The sequence below is a fragment of the Branchiostoma belcheri genome, unplaced genomic scaffold (assembly GCF_001625305.1).
Source record: "Branchiostoma belcheri isolate BF01 breed outbred unplaced genomic scaffold, Haploidv18h27 scaffold19, whole genome shotgun sequence".
Taxonomy (NCBI): domain Eukaryota; kingdom Metazoa; phylum Chordata; class Leptocardii; order Amphioxiformes; family Branchiostomatidae; genus Branchiostoma; species Branchiostoma belcheri.
In genome coordinates, this window is record NW_017803379.1 from 2,673,227 (window position 1) to 2,682,022 (window position 8,796).

The following is an 8,796-nucleotide window of genomic DNA, read 5'->3' on the forward strand; positions in this document are numbered from 1 at the left end:
ACAATTTCACTGCTTTGTTTAAATACAAGACATTTGTCACTGTGTATTGTATCTGCCTTTCTAAATTCCGTTATTTTAGAGTGAGCCAAATGGAATCATTACTAGTTAAAAACGATTTGGTATCATGTCATCGAGCTCGAATGGACCGTAACATGGCAGAAATTCGGAGCTCGTTCGCTTTAACCGTTTCTCGGGATATCAGAGACAGGGCCTTGTTTTCCAACCATGTAGCGGAGAACCGTCTAGCCAGGTGCCAGAGAGGGACACAGTTCAGTTCGTCCAGCTCGGCAATAAGCCGCCGTTCACACTGTTCTTTCAGGGCAGTGAACTGAAACCTGTCGGCGGCTATGAACAGGCTGGGAACGAGACTGCAGGGGCGTGGTCGGGCCGCCATCAGGCCCTGGAGCTCTCGTTCCTCGATCTTCATTCCGTAGGCCGCTTTCAGGACGAGCGTCATGACGTCAGGCTCTACGTCAGAGATCACAGCTGTTTTCTCCCTGCTCTCCTTCCAGTCACGACCACAGAACATGTCCCTGTGGAATATCGAGTACATGTATATTTTAGTACAATTACAATNTTTTTTTTAAAAAGTTCGCAAAAATGACGAGAAAACAATTTTTTGAAACACTACACAGTGTAGTGTACTTCCCTTACCTGAAGTACTGACTTGCTTCTGCCAGGACGTACCAACTGCAGCGTAGTTCCACCTTGTTCAGTCCTACCACCAATACAACATCGTCTACAATAGCTCTCTCTTCTGATTGGTTCTCTTCCTGTCCCCCCTCGTCTCCCTCGCTGTCCTTACTGACCCTGCATTCCCCACCAAAGGAATCAAACATCTCTCTTCTATACATATGGGATATCGTTGTTATTAACTGAGGCAGAGGTTGGTAAACATGCATGTAAACATGCCGTCCATGTATTCCTCTTGTTTCTAGTGGAGTGTTGAAAGTTGTTGTGTTGAAAGCGGCGTGTCAGGTGTGTTGCTGTTCGTCGTTAGGGAAACTTTATTCTAGAACATTTTCTAGAACGTGATTTTTCGTAATTAGGACTGAACGTCGGTCATGCAAAGTCAAAGTTTTATTCTGAAGAACTGTTGCTCCAAGTTCGAACTATCGGCGCAGCGTATGATAGTATTATGCGCCGTCTATGGAAAAATCAAACCACACAATCACCTAAGAGGATGTCCAAAAAGTCATTTTCAGACAAGATTCGCGAACGCCGGAAGTTCACATTCTTACCGGAAATTATCGAACAATCAGCGATTGTTGTTCCCAGGCAACAATTTCTTTGTTGATTGTTTGCGGTTGTCACAAAACATTCTCTTGAATTGTAGTGTCGACAGCCACGCGGCGATTTGACTGCTCAGTAAGAGAATAATTTGAGTCTAACTTACCGATTTTTTTAAATCGCAAATTCTAAACTAAATACGCTAAAATGCAGACCGTCAGAACAGCCATGTCCTTAGTAGCGAGGGTGAACCCAGGGTTTGGCCTGGGGCTCTGCTCAAAGACGAGACCAGTAGCAGGTAAGCAGGTTGACGTATTTTTTAGACCAACTTTGGCACAACAGTTCTATAAAGCACACGTCCAGTATACACAGGACAGTCGTGGTTCCGTCAGGGATGTATTTCAATGCCTGTAACGTTGGATGATTTATAACTATGTCAGTAATGTTTATTTACATCTAAACATGTTATGCTACCCCGAAATTAGAAATAGTGACCAGTTCACCCAAGTATGGTTCATGCCTTTTTCTTTGAAAGACACAAACACCTATGCCGTTAACTCTAGTATCCTTTATTTGTTATTGGCCGATCCAGAAATGGCGGCGATGCAGACACGACTGTGTACGCTTCCATCGCGCCCTGATGAGAAACGCGGTCCAAACGTTAACTGCTTAAAACCCAATTTCGCCTATGGGTGTTCTGGACAGGCTGGTTGGAAGGGAGCTGGGTTAACCGTGGGAGCTGGCGTTCTCCTTACCGCAGGGGTATACAAGGTCAGCCTTTCTGTGGTTGTCAAGTCAGAAAATGTTACTGTAGGTGAAATTAACGTCTGTCTTTTTCGCTGGTTGTATAGGAATTTTGCAAGAATAATACATGTAATACTATATACCTAGTAATGTTAGTTCTGAAAACGTGTTCTAGAATACCGACGTTCTAGACGCTAAGTTAGACTATTCTGCATCCAGAGTCACGTTTTTTTCCCTGAAAAAAAGCAAACAACAATTTAGAAACCCTTTTTAATCATCAGATGATGGACAAGCAACCCCAGAAGTCAGCGGAGTCAGTTGAGCGGGTTGCCGCAGATGCCAGTAATGTTGAGAAGATCGGTTTGCACCAGAGTATCATGGATAGTAAGACTCCAGCCGGAGTCCTGACCAGGATCGACGTCACTGCAGCTGAGTCAGAGAGGGGGTCTGAGTCCGGAGCACCAGGCGAGGCGAACAAGGAAGGGCCAGGAGAGGGGGATGCAGCTCGGCTTCCTGCCCAGGCTGCTGCTGCTGACGATGATGAGAAAACCGCATCCGAAGAATCCACACCCGTTGCTTCCTTCACCGACGGCAGCGATGGACTAGTCCTCTCCCAGATGAACCAGATGAAGGTGTTCGGCTTGATGCCGAAGAGCAACTTCAAGTCCTGGACCAGGTCTCCACAGCAGCCAGAACTGCATTTCAAGGCCGATCACCTGTGGCTCAGGCTTTTGTTGTATATTCTACTTTACTTTGGCTATATTGGCCTCTTACCCCGGAGATTCGCGGCGACCCACAGTTGGTCTGATGCCCAGCGGAGTTGGCAAGATGGCGCCTCACAAACGTACAGGTCTACACAGTGGCAGAGGCCACGTAGGTGAGAAGACATGCCACTCAAGGGAACCCGAGACAGTTACGGGTTCTTGGCAGAAGCCCTGCTCCGTCCTTACAAGGAGCTTCAAATAGACTACTTGGTCCTTAAGAGTTGCACTCCGAGGGCGGTAAAAGAAAGCCGTTCAGGGTTCGGAGCGATGCCTGCATCTTTGTTTGGCGAGAGTCTGAGAGAAAATCAAAAGCGGACCCAGTTCGAAGCTTCTCGACAGTCCCCGACTGCGAACGTTGGTGCATTACGGAGACTTCTCTGCTCCGATGTGCCAAATGCCAGAGAAAGACCAACGCAAATTCTATGTAGTTCAGAGTGAGAGTGATGTGAGGAAGGAAAGCGGCGGACGAGAATAACCTTTCAGCACCAAGGACGGTGGCGTACAGCGGCGTTGTCATGAAGGACTCACCGAGGCGAGAAGATTTGTCTCCTTAGATTTGATTGATTTGTTAAAGAATAGCTTACGTTTCGGAAGACAATAGACTTGCCTCCCTGTATGTGACATCTTTTCCAGATGCATGTTTTTCTATCACAGAGCTAGAGGTGTCTAATTTCATGTTTCCATTTTGAAACCAGTTTAAAGTGCGGTAGTTTAGTGCCAAATTGTGAATTGTGTCACTGTAAACACGTGCTTCACACAACACAAAAACGTCCTAGCGGAAACCACGTGTTGCGATGTCACGCATTTCCCTGGAATGATCACAACAAATACTGCTCCTTGTGTGTGTGAAGTCAGGGAACAGAGGGTGCAATGAGGCACGCCGCACAAGCCACTTGACGAACAATCAGCGGCTTAATTTGTGGTACAAACTCGACACAAAGGCTGTTCTCTCATCCATTATAACTGGAACAGAGTGTGTTAATCACAGAATGAAGGTATCAGACAATATACACTGCTGGTAAATTGTATTTGTGGTGTTGTGTTGTGCACTGATTCAAAACATAGAATGAAGGAAATAACAAAGTACAGTACCTAAGGGCTTACACTGTAACAACCGCACTGTGCAACCGCAAATTGAGAAATACTTCCGTTCTCTTAGTCTTAGAGAGACCAAAGATACTGTGTCATTTTTTATCAGCATTACTCAAAGGGCAAAGACTGTGGCTCACACTTACTAGTATTTTAGTTTCGTTTTGCATTGTTTCTGACATTCTGTACAGAACAGAATATCGCTTCTATAAACGGAGAGCACTTTGACAGTAGAAAATGCACGTGGGAATGTTTAATCTCGAGCCCTTTAAATCCGACATGAAGTGTAGTCGGAGTTATTATTGGCCTGCCGCTGCCCCTCCCCGTACACAGTAGCACAAAGGACATGAGAGCCTGTTCTATACAGGACAACGCACCAGCTCAACGGCAAACACTCCAGTACAATTCTCCACCCTCACAAATACGCTCTAATAAGGAAACGGGGAGATGAGTTGGAAAACCCGTTATTTTCGTCTTCTTGAACTCTTTGTGGTGGGAAGAATGCGCGTGTGTTCTTAGGGCGGGGCGCGCGATGTTCTCACAATGGAAGGGTGGGGAATTAATCACTAGTGTATTGTTGTTGGCATTGTGGTCGTAATATACCGGTGAAAGACACGCACAGAACGACATTTGTACAGCATAACGGGATTTTCATACTGTGATCTAGGTAATTGAATCATGCGTCCATTTTTATGAAATGATTTCTAGAACTTTGCTCTGCGTTTGAAACCAGGAAATCATTGTCACGCGTTTCTTGCCTGTTCCATTGTTATGCCCAGTTTGTTTTCCATGACATATCCAAGACACGGGTAACAGTGACGCAAAGAAAATATTTGTTCGGCTAAACTTAGGAGACTTTCTGAATCGTCGTGATGGGCGTACAGTAGCAAGAGAAAAAAGTTGGCAGAGCTTTGTTCCTCTGTACGAACTAGGTCAGATTATAACTCGCATGTAGAATCGAGTGGAAAATAAACAACACACAGTCGTATCAGTTATTGTTGCGTGCGTTATTTGTACTTGTTGTCAGTGTTATAATCAAATTACTATTCACTCGAGGCTGCGTCCACTGTGTAACTTTTCATAGACAAATAACGAATCTTTTAAACGTATTTTTTATTATTTTATGGCCATTTGAAGCATAAGTTTTCGTTGCACGTTGTTAAGTTAGGTCTACATCATATTTCGAATATAGAATCAACGGTCATAATAAATCCAAAAATAAAAAATCAGGCCAGAGTAAAGATTATTTTCTAACAGGAAAAAGTTAAACCTTGATGTTCACATTTCCGGTCTTCTGGGGTCACAGATATCAGAACGGCAAACAGGAAACAAAAGACGAGTGGAGTTCCCACGCAATTTTTATTTCCATTCGAAAGAAAGGAACAAGTTCATTATAATTGTTACCACTGGTGAGCTGTTTTTTTCCGGCTCAACCGTACTCATGAGCAAATATAGAAACAAAAGGACGTGTCAAACCTCACTTCAGTTTGAATACTAGTAACAACAATTCTGACGTCGACTGAGTCGTGCCGATAGGATTTGGTGAGAAGTAAATATTCATTTAAATATTGCGACACAGAAATTCAGACATGCCAACACATATCACGATACCAAGCTTGAATAATTCTACAACATCAGGTACATCAAAACTATCAATCTCTTTATATATATACAATCACTCAGCAACAATTGACAATTCCTTATATAATCTATATCAGGTCTTTTCGAATAAAGACATACATAGAGCAAAAAGCATTGCTGACATACGTACACGTTTACTCTTTGTTGAGCATTAATTATTTTACGCACATAAAACTACAGGACACTTTACAAACGACCTGATTGAGAGAAGCATTCTTTGCACTTCTACTTTGACAGTCGTGCAGCGGAATATGATTTCGTCTATACAATCAGCGATAAATACATGTACATACTTGGATACCATACAGATTATCTCTGACACGTACGGCAATATGAAGGCATGCATACTGGCCGGTTAGATATCGTATTCACACTCATAGTCTTTAAGCAAATCTTTTGGTGGCTTCAAAGTGCAGTATCAAATTAGCCAGACAGTACCCAGTACTTGGGTGGCGATATTGGATACTGCCTGTCGAATGGATACTGCCTGGCCAATTTGATTCTGTCTTTGCAGCCACCAAAAGATCTGATTGGAGATTACGATAAACTGGGCACCAGGCTAGATGGCAGGTAGGCTCACACCGACGCGGGCCCCTCGGATGTTTCTGACAGCCCGTCGGACGGAGACTCGTTCTCCTCCCCCATGGCGGCCTGCATGGCCGTGGTCAGGTTTCTCCGCACACTGCGGATCTCCGCCTCACTGGAAACGGAATTTCAATTCGTCAAATGGAGAAGGATTTTTTTTATGTTGTTGATATTGGGCTAAGCAGTATGAAAGAAGAAGAAGACTGAACACATGAGCTGCTCACCTGACGGTCTTCCCGGCCAAGACGTCCTTCATGAAGTGGATGTAGATGATGGCGAGTCTCAGGGTTTCTATACGGGACAGCCGCTTCTCGTAGGAAAACGTCGGCACCTGGAGAAATGGGCTTCGTTTAGTCATGATAGTACGACAATAGCCTATTTTTACCCAAGTTGAGATAAACGAGCCACAGTTTCATTTTAAACGTATTAGCAGTTCTGGCAAGACTGTTTCTTACATTAGTAAATGCCAATCGTTACGATTGGTGGTATACGGTAACGTAAAAACAGCTAAATACTAAGTTTTATCTCTCTTACCCTCTTTCTGAGCTTGTCGAAGGCGTCGTTCAGGTTGAACATCCGCCGCCTCTCGCGCACGTTTGCGGCTTTCCGCTGGGCCACGGTCGGGATGCGGCGCCGGGTCTTCGGCTTGGTCTGGCCGGGCTGGTTTGGAAGCAGAAATGCCGAAGATCACTCACAATGCATGAAATAAAAGATATCTCACTATTTTCACGTTTTTTTTAAACGGTGATATATCTAACTGTAGAAGGAAGATTTCCTTCGCAACAAGTAGAACATGTTTTGGAAACCGCAGTGTTTATTTATTCTTACTAACTCTGACTAATCCCCACCTAGCCACAAGGTAGATATCTAACAATTAAGACGCATAAATCCAGGTGTTCCTAGCTGCCGTTCTTGTAGGTAAGCTGGTTAGCTGTATCTAAGGCCTTCTTAAAACCCTCATTCAGAGATTTAGCCACCTCACTCGGACAAAACATTCGGCACAGTTACATTATAATTGGTTTACTGATCTGTTCATTTCAAATCTTCGAGCTACTTTTTTCTACGATACTATAGTGTAAAGCGGTGCTTCTTGTGATTAGTAAACCGTGTAATCATCCACGCCTCCCTCTCCTGTCATGTCCCCTCGCGTGTGCAGGATTCCCCACGCCGGGTCGCACTGGCCGCATAACACACATAACAGGCGTACTTCACATCTTTTCCCAATCAAAATTACTCCAAGATCAGCATACTTTATCGTAGTGTGATTTGTACGGAACCACACCCCGAAAATTACAACATAGATGAGGTGGAACAAGTGAAGAATTCTTAGACGATGTCTCTCATCACTAGAGATACTAAAAAGGCAGGCTTTAGTAGGTGGACGATGTTCTCATCGATTGTGTTCCTCACTGAAGTCCTTCTTTCAGTGAACACGCTTTGGATTCTGTAGTTTGTCTGTTGCCTTCTTAAAGTCCGATGTTATCTTAAGTAATTGGTGGTATCCTAGGGGTATAGACGATCTTTGCCCCAAAGAAGAACTAGTACAACTGTGTAGGATTTGACATCATCGCGAGCAAGGATTGAACACCTTGTACGTACATACCTGTATACTTTTCAAATATGCACGTAACACTAGAACAGAACATTATAACAGAAAGAGAAATGTCCCACCTGTTGCTGTTGTTGAAGGCTTCCCTGTTGAGGCTGTCCGTACCCTACGTGTGCCTGCGGCTGCCCGCCGAAGTTGTACAGACCCTGTGCGGCCTGCGTCCCGTCGAAGTAGGCGGCTTGTTGCGGTACTGGCTGTGTCCAGCACGACCAGGTTCCCGCCACGGCGGCGTTCGCGTCGTGATCGTGGCTTGGCACATCGTAGGAGCCTTGTGGGTAGTTGTTAGGTGTGTAGTTGGACGGGCTGTACGTGTCAGGACTGTAGCTCGAACCGCCGGATGACGCGGGGCTGTACGTGTTGACGTCGCCTTGGACGTACCCGGCGTCGCCCGACGGGAAGCCGCCGCCGTAGAGAGGAACGTCGACGCTGGCAGCTAAGTCCCCAAGGTCGGCCAGGTCGAACGCCAGACTGGCGAAGTTGTAGGTGCTGTTGTCGAAGTCGCTGTAAAAGTCCGGCATTGGCGGCGTCATGTTTTGGTAGGACGCCGACGCTCCGTTCTGAGTAGAGATGTCGGACGCGCCGTTGAAAATGTATTGATCCTCGTTATGTTGCACAACTTCCATTGTGAGAAAAAAATGAAGGATTTTTGCCTTAAAAACAACACTTGTGCTCGAAAGTTTGCTAGCAAAACAGCCGGGAAAGGGAGTCTGTGGAACAGCTTGTGACTGAGGCCTGGAAATCTGCAGCCAAACAGAGTGCAGAAGACTGTCCGACCAGCGCAAGTCTGATGATAAAAGACGGACGACACTTGCGACTTTCTGCGCAAGCTGTGTGCAACAAGTGGGCGCTGTGCAAACGTGGCAAAATTAAACCACAAGCTGGCCCGCGGTGTGACGCGCACGACGAGCTCTCTTAACCTTCCGCCGACCACGATTCGGGAACTTTCCAATCTCTCCGCCTTCCTCTGCGACTTGTCGAGGACTGCAGCCAACCCACGTTGTCCACTCGACTTTAAATGTTCCCCCGCCGGGCTATTTACTCAAGTTAACTACTGTGTAATTCCCTGGCCCATTCAGGCAAATTAGAACTTAATTGTTCCGCGCAAGTCAGAGACAATCGGCGGTGGCGCTTGTT

The 8,796-nt window shown here is 45.5% G+C and overlaps 3 protein-coding genes across 3 annotated transcripts; 1 reads left to right on the plus strand and 2 right to left on the minus strand.

The window, feature by feature from the left end:
* Positions 1–3: 3 nt before the first annotated feature.
* Positions 4–839, minus strand: LOC109467763 (kelch repeat and BTB domain-containing protein 8-like). The gene is made up of 2 exons (XM_019765814.1): positions 655–839; positions 4–533 (listed from the first exon to the last, which is right to left on the minus strand). The coding sequence occupies exons 1-2, from the start codon at positions 837–839 to the stop codon at positions 128–130; spliced, it is 591 nt and encodes a 196-aa protein (XP_019621373.1). The 3' UTR covers positions 4–127.
* A 985-nt stretch (positions 840–1,824) lies between these two features.
* Positions 1,825–2,855, plus strand: LOC109467764. The gene is made up of 2 exons (XM_019765815.1): positions 1,825–2,001; positions 2,256–2,855. The coding sequence occupies exons 1-2, from the start codon at positions 1,825–1,827 to the stop codon at positions 2,853–2,855; spliced, it is 777 nt and encodes a 258-aa protein (XP_019621374.1).
* A 3,189-nt stretch (positions 2,856–6,044) lies between these two features.
* Positions 6,045–8,796, minus strand: LOC109467899 (T-cell acute lymphocytic leukemia protein 1 homolog). The gene is made up of 4 exons (XM_019766014.1): positions 7,725–8,796; positions 6,588–6,713; positions 6,278–6,384; positions 6,045–6,168 (listed from the first exon to the last, which is right to left on the minus strand). The coding sequence occupies exons 1-4, from the start codon at positions 8,283–8,285 to the stop codon at positions 6,045–6,047; spliced, it is 918 nt and encodes a 305-aa protein (XP_019621573.1). The 5' UTR covers positions 8,286–8,796.

Bases quoted from the DNA above. Each gene is read 5' to 3' on its own strand.
- LOC109467763 (XM_019765814.1), bottom strand. From the start codon at position 839: ATGTTTGATTCCTTTGGTGGGGAATGCAGGGTCAGTAAGGACAGCGAG. The intron at 534-654 runs GTAAGGGAAGTA...GATATTCCACAG, and splicing joins GAAGCAAGTCAGTACTTCAG to GGACATGTTCTGTGGTCGTG.
- LOC109467764 (XM_019765815.1), top strand. From the start codon at position 1,825: ATGGCGGCGATGCAGACACGACTGTGTACGCTTCCATCGCGCCCTGAT. The intron at 2,002-2,255 runs GTCAGCCTTTCT...TTTAATCATCAG, and splicing joins TTACCGCAGGGGTATACAAG to ATGATGGACAAGCAACCCCA.
- LOC109467899 (XM_019766014.1), bottom strand. From the start codon at position 8,285: ATGGAAGTTGTGCAACATAACGAGGATCAATACATTTTCAACGGCGCG. The intron at 6,714-7,724 runs GTGGGACATTTC...CTTCCAAACCAG, and splicing joins GCCTTCAACAACAGCAACAG to CCCGGCCAGACCAAGCCGAA. The intron at 6,385-6,587 runs GTAAGAGAGATA...CCATTTCTCCAG, and splicing joins TCGACAAGCTCAGAAAGAGG to GTGCCGACGTTTTCCTACGA.